This window comes from Peromyscus eremicus, chromosome 1 (assembly GCF_949786415.1).
Source record: "Peromyscus eremicus chromosome 1, PerEre_H2_v1, whole genome shotgun sequence".
Lineage (NCBI taxonomy): Eukaryota > Metazoa > Chordata > Mammalia > Rodentia > Cricetidae > Peromyscus > Peromyscus eremicus.
The window spans coordinates 102,868,528-102,891,150 of NC_081416.1; the positions used below are offsets into that span (position 1 = coordinate 102,868,528).

At 44.3% G+C, this 22,623-nt stretch overlaps 1 protein-coding gene across 1 annotated transcript in view; it reads right to left on the reverse strand.

Moving 5' to 3' along the window:
* Nucleotides 1-1,302: 1,302 nt before the first annotated feature.
* The window catches only part of Ints4 (integrator complex subunit 4), a 76,952-nt gene continuing 55,631 nt past the window's right edge, over nucleotides 1,303-22,623 (reverse strand). The window contains exons 16-23 of the mRNA XM_059271104.1: nucleotides 20,414-20,507; nucleotides 16,350-16,430; nucleotides 15,140-15,270; nucleotides 14,705-14,764; nucleotides 11,803-11,962; nucleotides 11,419-11,562; nucleotides 6,215-6,335; nucleotides 1,303-1,679 (exon numbers count right to left, since the gene is read on the reverse strand). Of these exons, the coding sequence (XP_059127087.1) occupies nucleotides 1,501-1,679; nucleotides 6,215-6,335; nucleotides 11,419-11,562; nucleotides 11,803-11,962; nucleotides 14,705-14,764; nucleotides 15,140-15,270; nucleotides 16,350-16,430; nucleotides 20,414-20,507 (970 nt within the window). The 3' untranslated portion in view covers nucleotides 1,303-1,500. The remainder of the gene's footprint in view (nucleotides 1,680-6,214; nucleotides 6,336-11,418; nucleotides 11,563-11,802; nucleotides 11,963-14,704; nucleotides 14,765-15,139; nucleotides 15,271-16,349; nucleotides 16,431-20,413; nucleotides 20,508-22,623) is intronic.

Consider the following 22,623-nt stretch of genomic DNA (forward strand, 5'->3'; position numbering starts at 1 on the left):
TCCTGCCTCAACTCCATCCTATAGTTACAGATGCATGCCAACAAGTCCAGCTTTTATGTGGGTGCTGGGAATTCAAACTTAGGTCCTCATGCTTGCACAGCTCTTCCCAGCAATGCCACTGAGACACCCCCCCCCCCCCCCCCCGCCCCATACACACACACACACAAAATCCACACACCTTGTTTTTTGTTTTGAGAGAGAGTCTCAGCTTTGGCTGTCCTAAAACTCACTATGTAAACCAGGCTGGTCTTGAGCACAGAGATCCAACTTGCCTCTGCTTGCAGAGTGCTGGGATTACAGGTGTGCACCACCATGGTTGGCCCAAAAACCTTGTTTTTGCTAAGTAACCCAGTCCCATTATAATGACATTAACCTAATCCTAAGGCAAGGCTCTCATGACTAACTGCATCACCCCTTATGAGGCCTGCTTCCAACAATGTGGCCTTATAGATGTGGTTCCCCTATGTGAACTTTAGGAGACATACTCAATCCAGAGCACCCATATAACTTCCCTGTAGTGGAATAGCCTGGGCCTTTGGAATCCTTTGAATGAATACAGTTTTTCAAACTGTGACTTAATCGCTAAGCCTCATGTGGATGCCACACACACACTCACAGGCCTGCTTCCCAGTTAGCCTCTCTGCAGCACTGACGTCGTCCGTCTCACCTGGACCTCTTATGCAGCTCCAGTGCAGCAGAGACGCTGCCAGGTAGGACTTTCTTTCTTCTACTGGGAACCATCTTCCCACAACACTGCTTTCTTTCCCAAAATATGGTTCCTCTTTTTTTCCCCTCCCCCCGCCAAGACAGGGTTTCTCTGTGTAGCTTTGGAGCCTGTCCTGGAACTCAACTCTGTAGCCAAGGCTGGCTTCAAATTCACAGAGATCCGCCTACCTCTGCTTCCCGAGTGCTGGGATTAAGGGCACGTACCACAATCGGAAAGAAATTCTGAGGATAATGGCAAGCAAGATCGAGAATTTATCTCAGGATGAGAAGGACTTATTGTCCTGCCATTCTGATATTTCCTGGCCCATCCATCGCCTGGTTAGGAAAGGTCTCTCAGGAAGACAAAAGATGTCCAAGGTCCTTCAGAATCTTTCAGTGATTAATATGCAGCTGCTAAAATGGCTTTGGAGTTGACTTTGGCAAACAATCTGTTACTTCAAGAAACAAGACTCTGGATTGAATAACCAGGACTTGGAAATGCCTGGAAAATCAGACCATATGTTTTACATCTCAGAATTAATGTGTTATTACTGCTATGGGTCTTTTTTATTTTTAAGGACCAGAAACTAGAACAGCTAGGTGTTTTCTCAACTTTATTATGGAACGGAGGAGATAAACCAGAGTATTTCTGTCTTTAATGCAAAAATGATCGACCCTGTGTAAGATACTAAATGAGATTGTAAGGTTGACATGTTCACGCCTACACACCACTTCAGCTCACCGGTATCTAGAAAGGGCCTCTAGGCCATGGCTGCTGTGAAGACTGTTTGTGGGTCAGCGTCTTGCAGGCTTGGGCATTATGTAAACTTTCACAGGCTTACTGAAGGGAATGGTGCCCTCGATGCTGGTTTCCAGCTGTGGTGACATCTCACCACTCTCTATCCAAGGAGATTTTGGAATGCGTGCACTGGAGTTGTAGGCCAGCAACAGCCTCACTTCCACCTGGCATGGCTCTGGAAAAACAAAAACAAGACAAGAAATCCTCCATCACTGAGTAACTTCTAGGAATTCAAATGAAACTGCAAATAAAGTACCATCAAAGATGGGCTGTGAAGCTGGGTGGGGTGACACACACCTTTAATCCCAGCACCCTGGAGGCAGAGGCAAGCAAATCTCTCCTTGACTCTGAGGCCAGCCTAATCAACACAGTGAGTTCCAGAACAACCAGAGCTGCATAGTGAGACACTGTCTAAAAACACAAAAGATGGGCTTTTCCTATGTCTGCATCCTTCTTTATCCTCAAATACAAACAGTGTTCTAGCCTGAATCCTGTGAGCCGACCCTGAGGCTGCAGATATAATGCCACTGCCTCTGTGGCTATGTACGAGTTTCCTGCAGCTCAAGGCCACAGCAATTGAGAGCACCTGAGAGAAACCTGAAAGGGGCCACAGCGGCTGTGGCCTTTTCTCAACCTAGACTGGCAGTTCAGTATTAGGACTCTGGGCTGTGTGCATCTTAGACTTGACTTTTTTAGTGGAGACTAAAGCTTCAAGGTAGAAAACAGTTCTGGCAAAAATCTGTTACCAGTGGAAAGGAACATGTTTCAGGGACCTAAAATATCAGAGTCCGTTTGATTCTTTCATAAATTACACTGCAAATCTACTGCCCGTCTGTGGCAGGCCTAATGAGAGTAAACAGACCCCCTAGGAGCTGTTGGCTGTTTCGGTTGACTTGCAATGGAGTATAGGACATGCTCTAATTGAGTCTAAACGTACTGAGGAAAGAATGCAGGAAGGATTTGGAATGGAATACCCACTCTGTGCCAAACACAAAACCCCAGGAGTTCTTTCCTGCCACACCACGAAAAAAAGAATCACGATCTTGAAAAAAGTCCAGGAGCTCAGATAGCTCTAAGTGGCTGCCCAAATCCACCCTGTGAGAAACTGAGCTCAGTTCGGTCTTCCGTTAACCACATGGCTTCCACAAAAAGGAGAGGGAGAGAAGTTCAGAAGGACATACTAGCAATTGCAAGGCACAGAACAGAACAAGCTTGGGTGCGCTCTACTCTGGTGCAAGAGTTAAAGATCAGCTTCTGGCTAAAAGTTCAGAGGGTAAGAATGAGCTGGATGGTTCAACATCAAATAGGACAAAGGCTCCAGGACTCCTAATGCCTCACCAACTCTATTTCTGGTCTCTCAGGGTCAGAGCAAAGGCTAGATTGCTATCCTCCAGGCAGCCAAGGCCAGAGCATCCAGGCCCACTGAGTTCAGCATGAGCACTAAGTGCAGCCTCACAGCTCCAGCCATGTAGGGTACACACCCCCACACCACGGGGCCTGACACAGTCCTGAGTGTAGTAACGACACAAGCACTCTTCCAATACCAGACTTCCAGAACAATCTCCCCTCCGAGTGGAGCCAGGCAAGCCCAGCAGCATCCGCTTTCTCATCACACACTCCTAGACCATCCCAGTCAACATTTACAGCACTTCAAGGAGCCAAATCCTGGGCAAGTCAGAGGAGAGCATACAGTCATTCTGCCTTCCCTCATCAGCGTCTGACAGGAATGGCAATTCAAGCTAATGCCATAGGAGAGGGAAGAGAGAGCAAAAGAGAGACAAGGATGGGGAGGAGAAAAGTCACCCGAGACAAATCCTACAATATATCCATTCATTTTGCCTAGAAGAATGGTTCCCATTTTAAAGGAAAAGGAGTTGGAGACGTTAAGTAAGTTCTTCAGGATCACACAGTAAGGGAAAGATCTAAAACCAAGACTGCAAGACTTAGCTCTCTATAAGGTAGCATCCTGCCTCCCAAAGCAGCTAAGGTCCCCACAAATTCTGGCCCCCACTTCCGGCGTTAGGGAGAAGGATCAAGAGATTTCAGTGTAAGACCATATTTTACTTGCTTGTCCCAGACTGGAGGGGAACATGAATGGGGAAAAGAGGGGTGGGCAGGCGGTCCCGGACATTCAGATGTCTAATTGCCAGAGCTGGGCTCAGTGACAAAGCACTTGCCTAGCTTGTCCAAGATCCTGGGTTCTATCCCTAGCACCACCACCACCACCACCACCACCAAAAAAAAAAAAAAAAAGGCCTCATGCCCATTTCAGAACCTCAAAATAACCTATGCTGTCGTTATTATTTGTCTAGTGCCTACCACGTATCAGGTACTGTGGATACAGGCGGTAGTGGTAGAGACAAGCATGTTCCCTACCACAAAACTTATTTCAGATGGGAGAAAACATCATGTAAACAATTAAGTGAGAAAACATCTGACATGAACAAGTGCTACACAAAGAATCAGAGATGACAGCACTTGGGAGGCAGAGGCAGGTGGACCTCTGTGAGTTCAAGGCCAGCCTGGTCTACAAAGTGAGTTCCAGGAAAGGCGCAAAACTACACAGAGAAACCCTGTCTTGAAAAACCAAAAAAAAAAAAAATTAGAGATGAACAATAGTAACTAGGGACTGAGTTCTCAGGGGACAAATCAGTGAGTTATAGCTCTCCAAGCGATACTGTACTACGGTGTGTCTTTCTTGGTGTCCGTCATCCTTGAATCAAACAATTTAGGTGGGTTGGGAATGTAGCTCAGTGGTAGAATGCCCGCCTAGTATATAGAAGCCCAGGATTGGATCCTTAGTTATACATGCACACACACAAAATAGTGCAAAAACATACCACAAAGATACAGAATGAAGGACACTCAGGGAAGCAGATCCTGGGTACCCTGAGATGCCTGGTCCTATGTCACAAAAAGACCAAAGGGCCACTCTAACTTCCTCTTTATGAAAACTTCATAGTCATCATATGCACCTAATATGTCTGATAGAAGAAAACCTTTGATGGCACTAGTTTGTCATGTATGTTAGTACTTTGTGTGTACACTAGTGCATGTGCATGTATGTGCACAAGTGGGAGCCAGAGGTTGGTAGCATTGTCTTCTTCAATTGCTTGCTTTTTTTTCTTTTGGAGTTAAAAAAAAAAATTAAGCTGGGTAAGGTGGCGCACACCTTTAATCTCAGTACTTGGGAGGCAGAAGCAGGTGGATCTCTGAGTTTGAGGCCAGCCTGGTCTACAGAGTGAGTTCCAGGACAGCCAGGGCTACACACAGAAACCCTGTCTTGAAAAACAAAAAGATTTAAAAAAATTTTTTTCTAAGTGTATGACTATTTTGACTGTATGCATGTCTGTGTACCACTTGTGCACCTGCTATACATATAGCTAGGAGAGGGCATCACATCTCCTGGAACTGGAGCTACAGACAGCTGTGACCCACCATGTGGGTGCTGGGAATTAATCCAGGTACTCTGAAGGAACAGCCAGTGCTTCAGAGCACTGAGCCATCTCTCTGAGCCCTCCACCTTATTTTTTGCAGAGTCACTGAACCTAGAGCTCATCAAAATGGCTGGACTGCCTGGCCAACAAGCCTCAAGGATGCCCCCCGTATTCACTGCCCTTGCACGGGGCTGTGGGTGTTATTGCTGCCCCTGGCTTTTACCTGGGTGTGGGGATCTGAACTCAGGTCCTCATGCTCGCATGGCAAACACTTTACCAACTGAGCCATGTGCCCAGCCCCTTGTCAGGTATTTCAAAACACAAAAGACAGTATAAAAGAAAATTATAGAAAGTATTTCCCTATTAATAAAACCAAATTGGTGGCAGTATTACCTTTCGTAGTAAAAGTCATGTTCCTAAGTCATCCCCAGTGATTTTGGAAACACCACTGTGGCCAATTGTGTCTGGTATCTTAGAATCTGCAGATTGAGATTTTCCAAGAAGCACTATGGGCGTGAAATGTAAAGTCTGATGCACCTGTAGTCTCCCGTTTTATTCTTACAGGTGAATATGATGTGTGTGTGCATGCTTGCATACAGGCATAAGCTATCCAGGTTCAGTTCTAAGTCTATAAAACAAACTCCGTTAGCCCCAAACAGTTCATGAGTATGGGATGGACAGTTACTTTTCATTTGATTTGTTTCAACAGAATAAGATGGACTGATCATACACAAAGAGATAATGATTTATATTTGTTAAGGAACATGAAACTTTAATACCCAGAATAATCCTCGCTCATTTATAGATTGAGAATTATTATCTTCATTTTGGAAGTGAAGAAGAAGACTCAAGAGGGACTTCCCCAAGAACAAATGCTGTGTCAGAGGCACAGTTAGAACAAGAAAGTAAGTCTCCTCATGTGCAGCCCAGTCTATTTCCAGGAGACTTGCACTCTATAATCTCCTGTGTGTTCTCTAACAGAATTTTGTTCCTTGTGCAAACAGAAAATTAGTCCAAACATATTAATGTTTGAGCTTATGAAATCCTTACTTAAGAGAGATCAAGTTCAATCAGGGTATGGTGGCACATGCCTTTAATCCCAGTGCTCGGGAGGCAGAGTTGGAGGTCAGCCTGGTCTACATAGAGAGTTCTGGGCCAGCCAGAGCTGCCCTCAAACAAACAAATAAGCAAATTAAAAAAGCAAATCATAATGAGAAGATACTGAGATTAATGGGGAGATATTTTCCTGCCCACCCTACCCACTGACTCTTACCTGTCCAGGCAGTATGGGAGAGGTACACCTGAGTGATGAGACGGTGCCGCCCTGGGCCAGGGTTCCGAAAGTCTGCTGGCTTGGGGTGGATCATCTGAGCCTGGCCATCTGGATACAAGACCTAAAATATAACAGAAATGGGGCAAGAGAAGAGGGAGGAGCTAAGAAAATAATGATGACATTTACTGTGAACCCCAGGTCAGTAGTAGAAAGGTGACCCTAGCCATCATAAAGAACTGTTTCTTAAAGGGGAACACATACTAGGCAGGGGTGGTGCACTTGGGAAGCAGAGGCACGAGGCCAGCCTGGTCTACAGAGTAAATTCTAGGACATCCAGGGCTACACAGAGAAACCCTGTCTCGGAAAAACCTAAGAAAAAAAGGTGTGTGTGTGTGTGTGTGTTTGTGTGTGTGTGTGTGTGTGTGTGTGTGTGTGTGTACTAAATACTAGAAGAAGCAGTGTCCTGTAAATATTTCTTAAATCCCTGGTAAATAAATGACAGGAAGAGTGTCTCTATTAATAGGTAACAGTTAATAATTCTAACTGTGGAAAACTCTCCCAAGCACCCCATTAGAATGACTTCCCTCCTTAGCTCTGAAACATATCACGGCCCAGTATTCAACACTCACCTGACAATGAGAAAGCAATTTCTGTAATAGTCTCTCTGTACTAAATTTCTATCAGATAGGAAAGCATTTATCTGACTATTTCTACAGAGTACTCAAAGAAGGGTGTGTTGAAATCATTAGCCAGGTCTTCGCATCTCGCCAATGGGCACAGAATTCTTTCCTCCACAACTTGAGGGCCTCCAGCTACCTGTGTAGATAGCCTATCACATGACACAGGCACAAGCAGACTGGAGAAACAAATCAAGCTGACACTGGGAGCAGACTGGACCAGCTCTGTGTAAACACAGGAATCAGATCATCCTTTCAACTCCGAAATTCAGGGAAGGATGGCTCTTATTCACTCGCTCAAACCTTTCATCTCTCCACATATCTTGGGTCCTCTCAAGGATTGACAGATCTATTTTTATTTTTCTCTTTCTTTCTCTCTGCTCTGATTCTTGTTTTGCTGTTTGGGTATGTGTGTGTATTTATGGGGAAGGGGGGGAAGTAATACCCCAGAGGTCAGAGGACACACTCCATCTTACTTTTTTTTTTCCAGACAATGTTTCTCTGTACAGCTTTGGAGTCTGTCCTAGAACTGGCTTTGTAGAGGTTGGCCTTGAACTCATAGAGATCCACTTGCCTCGGTCTCCAGAGTGCTGGGATTAAAGGTGTGTGCCACCACTGCCTGGCTCTCCATCTTATTTTTAAGGCATTCTGGCTAGACTGACTGGCCAATGAGCTCTCAGGAATCCACCTATCTCCACAGGCACCCACCTACGCTCGTGTTACAGGAATGTGTGGTCTAGACTTTTATGTTCTATCGACTTTAAGCTTTTTGCTCACTAAGTCATCTTTGTTAATGTTTTGAAATACTGTAGTGATATACTGTGTACCCCAATAAACTTGCCTGAGAATCAGAGGACAGAGACAGCCACTAGATTAGACATACAGCCAGGCAGTGGTAGCATACACCTTTAATCCCAGCACTTGAGATCTCATGCCTTTAGTACCAGGAAGTAATATGGCAGGGCACAAAACGGTATATGAGGTGTGAAGAAACAGGAACTCACTCTCTTGAGGCTGAGGGTTTTGTAGAGGTAAGAACTAGTGACTGGCTGTTCTACTTCTCTGATCTTTCAGCTTTCACCCTGATATCTGGATCTGGGTTTTTTATTAAAAGACCATCTAAGATTCGAACAAGATACAGTCTTGGCTATGTTGCTGAATAGCCTCAACTATCCTTAAACTTGTATATTGAAAGCTTAGTCTGTAAAGTAATATTCAGAAGTAGGGTTTTGGGAATACGATTGGGTCATTAGGACTCTGATCTAATCAAGGCATCAAACCCCTGAGAGATTTGCTATTTCATGTATTTTGGGGGGAGGTAGAGAAATTAGGTCACTGGGGGCCTGTCATGTCTCCAATCCCTGCTCCCTTCCAGCTTCCCACATGCCATGAGGTGCACAGGTTTGTTCCACCATGTTCTCCTTGCTATGACGCTGCAGCTTCACCTGAGGCCTACAGCATTGGAGCCAGGCAACTGTAGACTGAAACCTTGGAACCAGTGAGCTGAATCAAGTCTTTCCATCTCGTTGTTTTTCCCGAGTATTTGGAAAATAATAACAATTAGAAGCTGCTTCCCTTCTATTTTGCTTCTAGGCTCTACGGCCACATCCGAGAACAGAAGAAAGCTATAGGTGCCCTAGCTTCCAGAACTTTGTTATCTTTAACAGCTCAGTGGGTTCATTTAAAAGAGGAGGAGGAGGAGAAGTTCGGAGAATAATGGAGTGGGTGTCTAGGAGGAGCTGGAATAGGGGGAATGCATCATGTCTGAAATAACCAAAAATAATTAAGGGGGAGGGCTACAGATAAAGTTCAGGTGGCAGAGTGCTTGCCTAGCGTCTAGGAAACACGGGGCCAAGCAGCATATGTTCACAATGTCAGCGCTTGAGTGGAAATGGGAAGATGGGAAGCTCAAGGTTATCTAGATACCACAGCAAGCTGAAGGCAAGCCTGGTCTATGAGATTCTGTATTAAAAGTGTGGGTGGGGTGGGGATAAGGAAGGAGAAGAAAGAGAGGGATAAAGCAACAGAATGCCCAAGTGTTCTCAGCAAAGCTGCCCTCAGTCGAAGTCTTGACTCTGCTGTTAACCAGCTGCTGGAAGCGTTCCTTCAGGAGTAGGTCAGGGAAAGAAAATGGCCGGCATGAATTATATTCTGAATTTCAGAATATCTGAAACATGTATTTCCTCTCCAGTAGATAAAACACAGCAACCCAGACCAGTCTAACAAAAGCATTCCTCAAGTTCCTGCTTTGAAAATTAAACATTACGACTGGGCATGGTGGCGCATACCTTTGATCCCATAGCTTGGGAGGCAGAGGCAGGCAGATTTCTGTGTATTTGAGGCCAGCCCGGGTGGGTCTACATAGCAAGTTCTAGGGCAGCCAGGACTATAGAGAGCCTCTGTCTTAAAATACCAAATAACAAAACAAAACAAACAAACAAACAAAACAAGACACCCATAGTTTTAACAGAGACTATAACCCCCATGAAGTCTCTGAGGCATATAGCACCTCTGTTCTGTACCCAGCACAGATGAGGTATTCCAAGTATGGTATCTGGACTTTAAAACTGCTACTGCCGTCCCATGACAGGGCAGAAAGGGTCCCCACTGCATCCCATACAAGTGTTATAAAATATTATTTTATTTTATATTATTTTAAGATGTGTTACATTTGTTTATGCTGTGGAACAGTTGTTTAATGATGCAAAGATGTGTTGCATTCTTTTATGCTGCAATTGTTTAACTCTGTGAAGCTGTGTTACTCTGCTTGTCTAAAACACCTGATTGGTCTAATAAAGAGCTAAACAGCCAGTAGCTAGGCAGGAGAAAGGATAGGTGGGGCTGGCAGGCAGAGAGAATATACAGAAGGAGTAATCTAGGAGAAGGCCAAGGAGCAAGAAAAGGAGAAGGAGAGGAGGACATCAGGGTCCAACCAACCAGCTACAGAGTAAGAAAGAAAGGTATTTAAAAAAAAAAGGCATGGGGCTGGAGAGATGGCTCAGTGGTTAAGAGCACTGGCTGTTCTTCCAGAGGACCTGGGTTCAATTCCCATCACCCACATAACAGCTCATAACTGCCTGTACCTCAGTTTCAGGGGATCCAACACCTACACAGACAAAATACAAATGTGCACAAAATAAAAAAAATAAATTATTAAAAAAAAAAGTTGGCTAGAAATAGGCCATGCTAAGGCTGAACACTCATAAGAATAAGACTGTGTGTATTTATTTGGGAGCTAGGTGGCAGGCCCCCAAAGAGCCAAAGAGTAAAAAACAAACAACAGTCATGCATTTGCCTGGGAAGGGAGCAGAGGTGTTTCAGAGTGGACTTTTTGTTTTTCAGGGTAGTTTAGCAGATGACCTGTGAAGGATCTGCCTGCAACTGTTTATGCTTAATTGAATAGAGAGCTTTTTTCAGCGTTAACCCAACAGCCGACCTCATTAGACTCACACTGCACACTGAGTTTACCTGTTACGCACGCTTAAAAGGAATACTAGCAACGCCAAGCTTAGTCTCAGGATTCTGACTTACTGTATAGACTGAACGAGGACTGTTGTCAGTTTCTGAGAAACTGCAAGTCCAGCTAGGACGGGTAACCTTAAAGCAACAAGCAGCACAGCAGTTACAACTGTGTACTCGCTCGCACGTTCTCTGCGGGGATGATTTGTGACAACTGCTGCTGGGCAGCCAGTCTGGTGCTGTGCCCGCTGCAGGCTGTCCTTCCTCTCTCGTCCTCTGACTACCTGTACTTCCAGTGCTCACTCCGCTTTCCTCACCCTCTCTCCTCAGCGCCTCCCTCTGCCATTCCTCTTTGCTGTTAAACGTTCTTTCAGGCTGGATTCACGGCAGCACCTCTCCAGAACCTTCCTCTCTTTGCTCTTCACCACAGTATACTTAACTGTGCGTGCCGAAGCACTGACCTTCACTTCTAACTGCCTGCCCCTTTATCCGACTCCCAGCGAAACTGAGCACACCAGACTGAGCTCAACCACCTCAGCACTCAGCATGCGTGCTGAAGCAAGCCCACGTGCACCAATGGATGCAGGAGAGGTGGAGAGGGGGATGGAGCTGGACTGCAGGCTCAGCTTAGGCTTCACCACACCGGTGTCTCATGTGATTCTAGCTTATCTAACTTTGGAAAAAAGATATCCTTGTGATGCCACCTGACCAACCAACAGAACTTGTTTATTACAGTTGATGAATTCAGTGTGTGTGTGTGTGTGTGTGTGTGTGTGTGTGTGTGTGTGTGTGTGTGTATGTGCTGAGAAAGGATTAAATCTCAAGTCTACATTATACAGCAGCAGACAGGCAGGGTCCTGTCACTCAGTACACCTTCCTGGATTCTGAGGACATTACATACACTCCATGCTAATGTCTTCTATTCCTACCTTCAGGGGTAGAACCTGAGGTTTGGAGTTCAACAGCAGTTGGCCTCCAAGCCCAGGCTCTCGCCATGGAGCATCTTTTCATCTCTTTTTAGTTTTGGTTCCTTAAGTAGATTACAAAAGGAGCCCAACCCTAACACACCTGGACCTTTACACTGTTCTGAGGGTCCTGCACGTGTTCCAGGGTTGCGTCCACATCCAAGGCTACCACCAACCCAGACGTAAACCGCAAAGGGTTGTCGGACTCGCCTGCTGGCTCAATGATTGTGGCTGAGGCTTTGTGGATCTGTAAACAAGAAAATATGCTGATTTCTAGGCCAGCGAGACAGCTCAGTGAGGAGGGTCCCCACTACCATGGCTGACAACCCCAGTTTGATCCTTTGGACCCACCCATGAATACATGTAATAAAAACAGTCAGAGGAAGGACCCTAGCTTACTTGGTCCCCTGATCAAAGCAGCTCACTGGAGTAAATGGTTTTGTAAGTATCTGGACAGACTTGGCAGACGGACGCCATGGACTCTGACCTGCTCTGGAAGCGGGAGATGGAGGAAGGTACTCTGCCGCAGCATTGTCTGTAGAATTCTGATCACTTCTACGGGTTTAGATGCCATGAGTCGGGGCATAAGATCAAGAAGCTTGTCCACAAAGCTGTCTTGGAGGTGGGGCAAATCGGCAATGAAACACCTGCATGTACACACAGAAGCAACTGACTATGCACTCATTCACTGCAGTTAAGCTAAGCTTGTACTTCTGCCAAGCCCTGAAGCAGGAAGAGTACTGAAGTGGGAAGAGCTTGGGGATCATGTCTGAAATTGACAGGGACACAGATCGGTGTGGAACAGCAACGTGATCAGCCGAAGAGCCACAGCTGAGACGGAGAGACAGCTCAGTCAATAACTCCCTTGCCTTGCAGTCATGAGGACTGAATCAGACCCCAGGATCCATGAAAAGAGCCGGGAGCAGGAGCATGAGCCTGAATCCCAGCACTGGGAAGGCGGAGGGTCCCCGGGGCTTCCTGGCCAGCCGCTCAAACTCATCGGCAAACTCCAGGTTTAGCCAGTGGCCCTGCTTCAATAAATAAGGTGGAAAGTGGCACATACAAAACATGTGTAAACATAGACACACTCACACACACACATACACACAAGATTTTGTTTTTTTGTTTGTTTTAAGAGCCTGTTTCGCTGGGTGTGATGGCTCATACCTATAATCTCAGAATTTGGGAGGCTGAAGCAGGAGGGTTATTGTGTGAGTTCAAGGCCAGCCTGGGCTACAGTTTGAGACTCTGTCTCAAAACAAATAGAAAGAAGAAAGAATAACCATGAATGTGAGACATACACCTGAGTGTTTTACATGGCCATATTTAATCATTCCACTATTAGGATTTATAATTTTCTTCTTATAGGTTCATTAATTGGACAAATATTTTTTTAGAAGGACCCATCAAGTGCCAGGTACTATTGTAGGTCTGAGGAACATAATAATAAGCAAGAGGGGCTGGAGAGATGGCTCAGAGGTGAAGAGCACCAACTGCTCTTCCAGAGGTCCTGAGTTCAATTCCCAGCAACCACATGGTGGCTCACAACCATCTGTAATGAGATCTGGCACCCTCTTCTGTATACGTAATAAATAAATAAATCTTAAAAAAAAAAAATAAACAGGAGAACAGAACTGTTTTTTTTGTTTGTTTGGATTTGGTTTTTGGAGACAGGGTTTCTCCGTGTAGTTTTGGTGCCTGTCCTGGATCTCGCTCTGTAGCCCAGGCTGGCTTCAAACTCAGAGATCTGCCTGGCTCTGCCTCCCTAGTGCTGGGATTAAAGGCGTGCACCACCACCACCTGCCCACAGAACTGGGTTTTTTGTCTACCCATATGTAGTAGTATCAGGGATTGAGCCCTGGGCCTTACACATGGTATGAAAGTGTTTTCCCACTGAGCTATATCCCCAGCTTTTTTTGCTGTGGTTTGAGGCAGGGTCTCACTATAGCCCAGAGAAACCTTGGCCTTTCAACTGCTGAGATTATAGGGTGTGTCCTCCATCAAGCCTGAAAGAACTTTGCTGTTTAAGGTTTCTTTTTGACAGATTATTGTGACACACGCCTTTAATCCTACCACTCAGGAGGCAGAAGCAGGCAGATATCTGTAAGTTTGAGGCCAGCCTGGTCTACATACTGTTCTGTACCAGCCACAGTTACATGGTGAAAGGAAAAAGTTTATTTTAATATTTAAATTTTATTTTTATGTGTATGGGTATTTTGCCTTTGTATATCTGTACACCAAGTGTGTATTTGGTCCATGGAGGACAGAAGTAGGTGTCAGACCCTTGGGACTGGAGTTATACACATTATGATCTGCCATTTTGGGTGCTGGGAATTGGACCTATGTCCTATGGAAGGGCAGCCAGTGCTCTTAAACACTAAGCCATCTCTCCAGCCTCAATTTATCTTAATTTTATGTATGTGCATTATGTGCATGCCTGGTGCCAGGGGGAGGCCAAAAGAAGGCATCAGATCCCCTGCAACTAGAGTTATAGGCGGTTGTGATGTGAGTGCTGGGAACCAGCACTGTGTGTGGGTATGTGCACATGAGTGCAGGTGCTGGGAGCAGCCGGAAGAGGGATTCAAATCCTCTGGAACTGGAGTTACAGGTGATTGTGAGACACTTAATATGGGTGCTGGGAACCAAACTCAATTTCATTCAAAGAACAATAACCACTCTTAACTGTGTATGTGTCACCACACCTCGCTTGTTATTATTTCATTACAGAATTAAAGAATAGCTGGCATGGTGGTGGACGCCAATAGTCCCTAGCACTTGGGAGGTACAGAAAGGAGGATCAGGAGTTCAAGACCAGCTTTAGCTATACAGCAAGTTCAAGGTTTGCCTAAACTACATGAAACTCTGTCTCAAAAAGGCAAAGAACAACACCAGGCACACTGGTGCACACCTGTAATCCTACCATTCAGGAGGCTGAGGCAGGAAGATCAATAATTCAAGGCCAGTCTGGGCAACAAACAAGATCCTATCTCAAGCAAAAACATAAAAGGAATTAAAGAACAATTTGTTGTTGTTTGTAGAGAAATATGCAAATTTTAGAATAACAAGGAAAAAAACCAAGGAAAGAAGTTGTAATTCTTCATCGAACAGTTCATGCATTTCCTTCATACTTGTTTTTCTGTAGCTCAGCTAAGTGCCGATTCCCAATGGTCCCCGGTGTTTTTATTATTTAGTCATGTTTACTTTTGAAGCTCTAGATTCAGGACCGTTTATACATCATTAAAGAAAATACCACGTTAGGGCACACTGACAACAGGTGATGGATAGCTCAGCAGCATGGAAAAGACACGTGATCTCGTTTGGTGCCTGTTAGGTTACTTTCTGCATAAACAAGATGAAAAAAACCATCATGAGAATTACAAAATACTTACCTCTGAAAAAAATCCACTTCCTGTAAAAATTTTTCACACATTCCAAATAAGGGGTCAACGCTGCAGAAAAAAAGCAAAGTGTAAGAGACTTGTGACTGTGAACGAAGGAGTGAGGACATGAAGTCCCAGAACCCCGAGCATCTGTGAGAGGACAGTGAATATGCTATACCACAGAACTGAGCTCTGACGACAACAGCAACAAGCAAAGCCAATGATCTCTCTGAGGACCTGAGGACCAGAAGCCGGACCTTCGGTTAGAAAGGTCAGGCATGCATCTAATCTGACCCAAGCATAATACACTTATGAATATCTGAAAATGAAATTAGCAGACCCTCCTACATCTTACTCATCAGTAGCCTTAAGAGAGCTGTGAATGTATCCGATGGTGTCCTCAGAAGGAGAATGCCACCTATTCTGTTCAGCACGACATCTTACCCTCTAGTAGTTCGTGCAGTTACTATAAGTTGCAGAGCTTTGGCCTGAAGCCTCATGTGGTGTATGATCACCACCTGTTTATTCTCCACACCGCTATACATGAACTCCATTTTGTAGGTTTCTTCCATGATCTATAAAGACAAGACAATTAACAATCAGTAAAATATCATGGAAGGAAAAGGGCTTCACAAGCTTCCACCCTAGCTGAGGAGCTATGGACAGGTGATGGCTTCCATTTTCTTTACGAGTGTGGATCCTGGCAGGCTAACCACATTCCAGTGGTTGGTTTTACACCCAGGAGCACGTAGGCAGCACAAGCTGGATTCAACACCTTATTATTATTATTTTTTTTTTTTTAAAAAAGAAGACACAAAATTGGGAGGTAGAGAGGTGTGAGTGAATTTGGGAACTTATGAAGAGGAGTATCGGTGAATATAAAAATACACTGTATGGCCGGGCGGTGGTGGAGCACGCCTTTAATCCCAGCACTCGGGAGGCAGAGCCAGGCGGATCTCTGTGAGTTCGAGGCCAGCCTGGGCTACCAAGTGAGTTCCAGGAAAGGCGCAAAGCTACACAGAGAAACCCTGTCTCGAAAAAACCAAAAAAAAAAAAAAAAAAAAAAAAAAAATACACTGTATGAAAGTATCAAAGAATTGATAAAAATATTTAAACAACCTCAAAATCAATTTATATCCATTTTTAGATAAAAGATTCACAACTGTATTTATTAGGTTTTAATATATTTGAAACACACACTAATATAAATGGTACAATATAAACTGTGTATGTGCGTATGTGATGTGTGTGAGTGTGGGTACTTTATGTGAGTTCTGGGGACTGAATTCTGGTTATCAGGCCTTCATAGCAAGCACTTCTACCTGCTGAGCCTCCTCAATGGCCCACAAGCTGATAACAGGTTAGACTACCAAAGACTCTCAGAAATCATGCAATTCAACTGCCACGTTTTATAGAGGAGGAAACTCCAAGAGACTCAAATAACTTCTTCAATTTATCACCTAGTAAGGTGGAGGAGACCTGAGACCAGAAGTAGCTCCACTCTGCAGCCCAGTGCTGTGCACAGTCATCACACAGGCCTAATACTAACTTCTATAGACCTGAAATCACAGAAGCCAGGGCACATGGCCACAGGAAGGCCTCTAGACTGGCTAATTCCCAGACAGATCTGTCTGAGGAGTCTCCATATGCATACCTGTTTTGCTGCTGCTGAGGCCAAATCACTCTGCTTTAGATATAAGGGGGCAGCCACATTCCACAGCTTTTCCTGCAAGGCCTACCCAGACAGGGAGAGAAGAGACAGGCATGGCAGTCACAAAGCTGACACTCACTTGATTTGAGAATTTACCAGGTCAGGCTTCCTCTCCATCACTGCACTGGTTAAGTAAATAAGTCCTACTACTGCACAGAAGTGCAACAGCTGCTGCTCACATGACTGTTTGGAAACAGGAATAATGAAACCCTCATCAGGACTGGCAGGCAATCAGCTGCCTGCACTCTGGGCCCTGAGGCCTTGTTCACAGGGTCACTGCATTGACATGAGCAACCTAAACTGTCGTGTTTACAACTGAGAGTCCTTTTGCACTGTGTTCGGTGTCCTCTGACACACCCTATCACTTACCCAACTTGCAAAACTCCAAGTCAGGCAGCTTCCCTCGAGCCTTCCTTCTTTTGCTTTCTCTACAGTGAAACTCTCACCAATAGCCACAGACTCTACTGTCCGCCCTCTCCTCACCTACCCATGTCTGGGACTCCACTTGATCTATTTTTGCTGTAGAGCATTATTTTCAGGGAGTTTCTTCTTCCTTTGTTTTCCTGTTCTTCAGAAAGCGTGTCCTTATGTATGTAACCCAGGCTGGCCTCAAACTCATGATCCTCCTGTCTCAGACTCTCTAGTGCCAAGATTACAAGTAAGCGCATCATGCCTGGCTTTCAAGGACCTCCTGACATGTATAGTGAATGACACTATAGGAAACCTAGACTAACCCTGTCTAAACGTAATGGAAGTCAGGGCATATCACTTTCAATTTTCTAGTAGACATGTTTATACTATAAAACAAATGGGCAAATTAAATTTTAGGGGTGTTTATTTGAACATGGTCTCATACTATAGTCTAAGCTGGCCTTGAACTTAGCAATTTTCCTACCTCAGACTCCTGAATACTGGGATTGCAGGTATGAACTACCATGCCCAGCTCACTGAAAATAATGTTTAAATATAGTCTATTTAGGCCAGGTGTGTAGCGCACACCTTTAGTCCAAACACTCAGGAGGAAGACGCAGGGGGATCTCTATGAGTTCAAGGCCAGCCTGGTCTACACAGAGCGTTCTAAGATAGGCAGGACAATAGAGACCCTATCTCAAAAAAACAAAAATTAAAAGTATGCATATCATCTATTTAATTCAGTATACTATTATTTTAGCAAATGTGGAAAGTTTTTTTGTTTTGTTATTGTTGTTTTAATGTCTGGAACCACATGTATGCCTGGTGCCTTTAGAGGGCAGAAGAGGGCATTGGATCTCCTGGAACTGGAGTTCCAGATGGTTGGGAGCAACCTGTGGGTGCTGGGAATTGAACCTGGGTTCTTGGAAGAACAAGTGCTGGGCCATCTCCCAAGCCTTAAGTAATATGTTTTGAATTATTAGTGAGACTGTTGCAGGAATCTTTTGTGAATAAGCACTCTGACACCAGTGAGAGTAGAAGATGAGATGTCCTCAGTGGACTGAAGCCAGGACAGGTCCTGAAAGCCTTCAGTGCCGGGCCTAGTAGGTATTTTCATTTTATATTCTAAAACCACAAGCTGGGACCAGCAGGTAAATTTTTACAGAAGTGTAAGTGGCAGTCCACAGGTTGTTAAGGGCAACGACCAATTGTTTCAGCTATATCTCCAGGTCATCCTGTTCCAGGTAGCAAGTGAAGTCATGCTTGGCAAAGAGGCAGTACAAGCAGTGCTTTAGGTAAACTGCTAAATAAATCAATAAATCAGTCCCTAAGAATTGGTCTTTTCTACCTTACTCTACTTCAAGCTGGGCTCATTTTCACATTTCGTCATGAGTCTAAACAATACATCGGGTACTTTGCACTTTCGGCACATCCCAGTGTGAGTTAGTAGCTTCAAGTGCTCAGGAGCCACACACATCTGGGAGCATCACACCAAACAAACAGCAGGTTTGAGACTACGGATAACAGAAAACGGTTACATACTTCTAATCATTTCTCATGTGCAAGCTTTTACACAGGTGTGGTTGGAATAGAAGGCTTTGTATCTTTTTTGGAGTACATAATATTAATTACACTCTAAGTATTTTGTTAGATTGAGGTGTGATTCCCCATAGAAACCACAGATATGGTTTGTGTTTGACAAATGCCACAATTTATTTAACTTCTCCCTATTACAAAGGCATTTCTGGCTCAGGTTCTAGGCTGGCATGAATAATCAGCATAGTTGAGCAATGTCTTCTCATTCCCCTCTTTTGCTCTAAGAAAAGTGGGTTTTGTTTTTCTACTTTCAATAAGACAGGGTCTCATGCCAGCAATCTTGCCCTTTATTCTCATTTCCATTTTCCTGTTCCCAACTGGGAAGTAACCCAGACCCACAGACATGCTAGGCAGATGTTCTCCCACTCACCTCCATCACCAGCTGTTTTTAGTTTGGAGGCAGTTTCACTAAGTTGCCTAGGCTGGCCATGAATTTCCAATCTTGCTGCTTTAAGCCCCCAGACAGGTAGATTGCAGGCCTGTGCCAACACAGGCCTGGGGAGTTGGCCCTTTTAAGAGCAATGAATTAACCTTTCAACTTTGACAAACAAAATCAAAAGCAATTTAGGAAAATAGTATGCCAGGCAGTGGTGGCGCACGCCTTTAATCCCAGCACTTGGCAGAAGCAGGTGGATCTCTGTGAGTTCAAAGCCAGCCTGGTCTACAGAGAGAGAATTCCAGGACAGCCAGGGCTACACAGGGAAAAATCTTGTCTCAAAAAAAAAAAAAAAAAAAAAAAAAAGAAGAAGAAGAAGAAGAGGAGGAGGAGAGAAAATAGTATACAAGTTTATATAAATCTGTGGCCAATCCCATTAAATAAAACACTTAATAATCCCTAGTGTCCTTCTGTTTTGGAAACAGGGTCTTATGTGGCCCTGGAACTTCTGTCTCCAATTCCCACTCTTCCAAATGCTGGGATTATAGTATACTTGTTTATATGGTGCTAAATTCAAGCCCAGGAGCTTTGAGAGTGCTAAGCAGGTATTCTACCAACTAAGTTATATATCCTTTGCCCGAATTTTTAGGATTCTAAACTTAAAATCTGCTCTAATTTGTTGTTTTGTTTTTCAAGACAGTGTTTCCTCTGTGCAGCTCTGGCTGTCCTGGAACTTGCTCTGTAGACCAGGTTGGCCTCAAACTCAGAGATCCACCCTCTGTCTCTCAAGTGCCGGGATTAAAGGCATGCAACCATCACACCTGGCCTTCTAATTTGAGAATGATTAAAGAATTCTCCTAAAATTAAAAAATTCCCATATGTGCTGGTTAGTTTTATGGTAACTTGACACAAGCTAGAGTCATCTGAGAGGAGGGAACCTTGATTGAAAAAATGCCTCCATAAGACTGGAAGTGTGGGCAAATCTGTAGGGCATTTTCTTTTTTCTTTTTGTTTTTGGAGACAGGGTTTCCCTGTGTAGCACTGGCTGTGCTGGATCTCGCTCTGTAGATCAGGCTGGCCTGGAACTCACAGAGATCTGCCTGTCTCTGCCTCCTGAGTGCTGGGATTAAAGGCACATGCCCCACTGCTAAGATGCATTATCTTAATTAGTGATATATGAGGGAGGGTCCAGTCCATTGTGGGTGGGGCCATCCCTGGACTGGTGGTCCTGAGTTCTATAAGAAAGCAGGTTGAGCAAGCCATGTAAGCAGAGCTTCTCCATGGGCTCTGCATCAGCTCCTGCCTCCAAGTTCCTTCCCTGTTTGAGTTCCTGTCCTGACTTCCATGATGAACAGTGATATGGAAGTGTAAGCCAAACAAACCCTTTTCTCCCCAAGTTGTTTTTGGTCAGGATGTTTCATCATAGCAAGAGAAAGCCTAACTAAGATACTGTATGAGTTAACATCTAAATAGAGACAAATATAATATCTCTGTAGAGCATGTGATTTTCCCATTGCTGGATAGTCTCACAGAAGCTTTTCCACTTAGGGTCTCAAACACTGCTGGATCAATTCAAGTTCATTCTTAGCATCAAAATTCATAAACACACTGGGTCCAAGCAAACCTTAATAAGGAGCAGTTGACACTGGAGGTAGGTGGCAGAGAAGTCAGCTACCCCTGCCAGTTCAGACTGAAGTTCTCCAAGTCTCTGCAGGTCTCTACAGTAAAAACAAACAATACACACACAGACAAAAATCCAAATTAGACAGAGCAGAAGGATAAAGCCTCAAGTAATGTAAAGATCAAGTCACAATTGTTTAACCATTTTATAGCTAGTCCAAGTAACAAATGACAACACCAGTGCTAGAGTGGTTATAATGAAATTGGCTACAAGCTGATACACTCATTTGTAAAATGTAACTAATGTCATAAAGCCATATTTTATCAAAAGTTTTATGCTGGGAAATAATCCTTAAGAAAATAGTCAACAGAAATTATATTATATTCCATTATACTTATATTCCATAATACTCATTGCTATGTGGACTATTATAGTAAAAACTCAGTGACTAACTGAAGATCTATAACAGAAATACTGCTAAGTAAATTATGGTATATCCAATAAAATATTTCATAGCTATTAAAAAACAAATTGAGCTGGGCGGTGGTGGCGCACGCCTTTAATCCTAGCACTCGGGAGGCAGAGGCAGGCGGATTTCTGTGAGTTCGAGGCCAGCCTGGTCTCCAAAACGAGTTCCAGGAAAAAAAAACAAAAAACAAAAAAACAAAACAAATTGAGCCGGGAGGTAGTGGCGCACACCTTTAATCCCAGCACTCGGGAGGCAGAGCCAGGAAGATCTCTGTGAGTTCGAGGCCAGCCTGGGCTACCAAGTGAGTTCCAGGAAAGGCGCAAAGCTACACAGAGAAACCCTATCTCGAAAAACCAAAAAAACAAGAAAAAAAAAACAAAAACAAAAAAAACACAAATTGATAATGCTGCCTGTGGTGGTGCATGCCTTTAATCCCAGCACTGGGGAGGCAGAGGCAGGCAAATCTCTGTGGTTTGAGGTTGGCCTGGTCTACAGAGTGAGTTCTAGGACAGCCAGGGCTACACAGAGAGACCCTGTCTCAAAAGATAAAACAAAAAAATTGATAATAAAGTATGAGTTCAACTATGCAAGAACTGTACATTAGGAGAGGGCCAGAGAGATGGCTGAGGAGGCTAAAGGCACTTGTCACCAAGCCTGGCTACCTGAGTTGGATCCTTACACGGTAGAAGAATAGAACCAACTCCCCAAAGTCATCCTCTGACCACCACATACACAAAAATAAATAAGTAAATATAAATAAAATATTTTCAAAGCTCTATGGATACAAATATTATACAGGGGACAGCTGGCTCAGCAGGTGGAAGCATTTGTTGCTGTTGCAGAGGATTCAAGTATGGCTCCCAGCACCCACATAGTAGTTCACAACCATCTGTAATTGTGGTTCCAGGGATCCAACAACCTCTTGTAATCTTCAGAAGGCACCCGACACAAAAGTAGTGTACACATATACATGCAGGCAAATCACTCACACATGAAAAATAAAATCTAAAAAAAGTATGCATATCTACTCAGCCACTCTCCACTTCACTACTAATTGATCAAGGGAACATATCCTCAAACCCACCTCTAGGCAGTGAGTCGGATCCAACTAAGCCAACTAGTACATCTCATCCTATGGAGGCCAGAGGGCAAAATGTCTTCCTCTGTCCCTCCATTTTTTTTTTAAAGACAGGGCCTCTCATACTACCAGGAGTTCACCAACTGCAAAGTCTCTGGGATCCTCCTGTTTTCCTTCTAAGAGCTAGGCACACGCACTGCCACACACACTTTTCTTTTTTAATTAAAAAACAAAACAACAACAACAAAAAACCCTCTAGAGATCTAAACTCAGGTCGTGCACCAAAAGTAGTTTACCTACGAAGCCATCTCCCTAGCTTCTGCCTCATTCTTTTTCTTTTTCTTGCATTCATTCATTCATTCATTTGTTTTTTTGAGACAGGGTTTTTCTATGTAACAGCCCTGGTTGTCTTGGAACTCTCTGTAGACCAGATTGGCCTCAAACTCACAGAGATCTGCCTGCCTCTGCCTCCCACGTGCTGGGATTAAAGGCATGAGCTAGCACCACCCGATGCCTCATTTTTCGATAGCAACATAAAAAATTCGAGATAAAAACAGTAACTGCAGGGAGTCTACCAGGTTGATCTCAGTCCTCGGGGGAGGCTTTGCCCTGGAGGAGGTGGGAATGGGGGGTGGGCTGGGGGGAAGGTGAGGGGGGCGGGAGGGG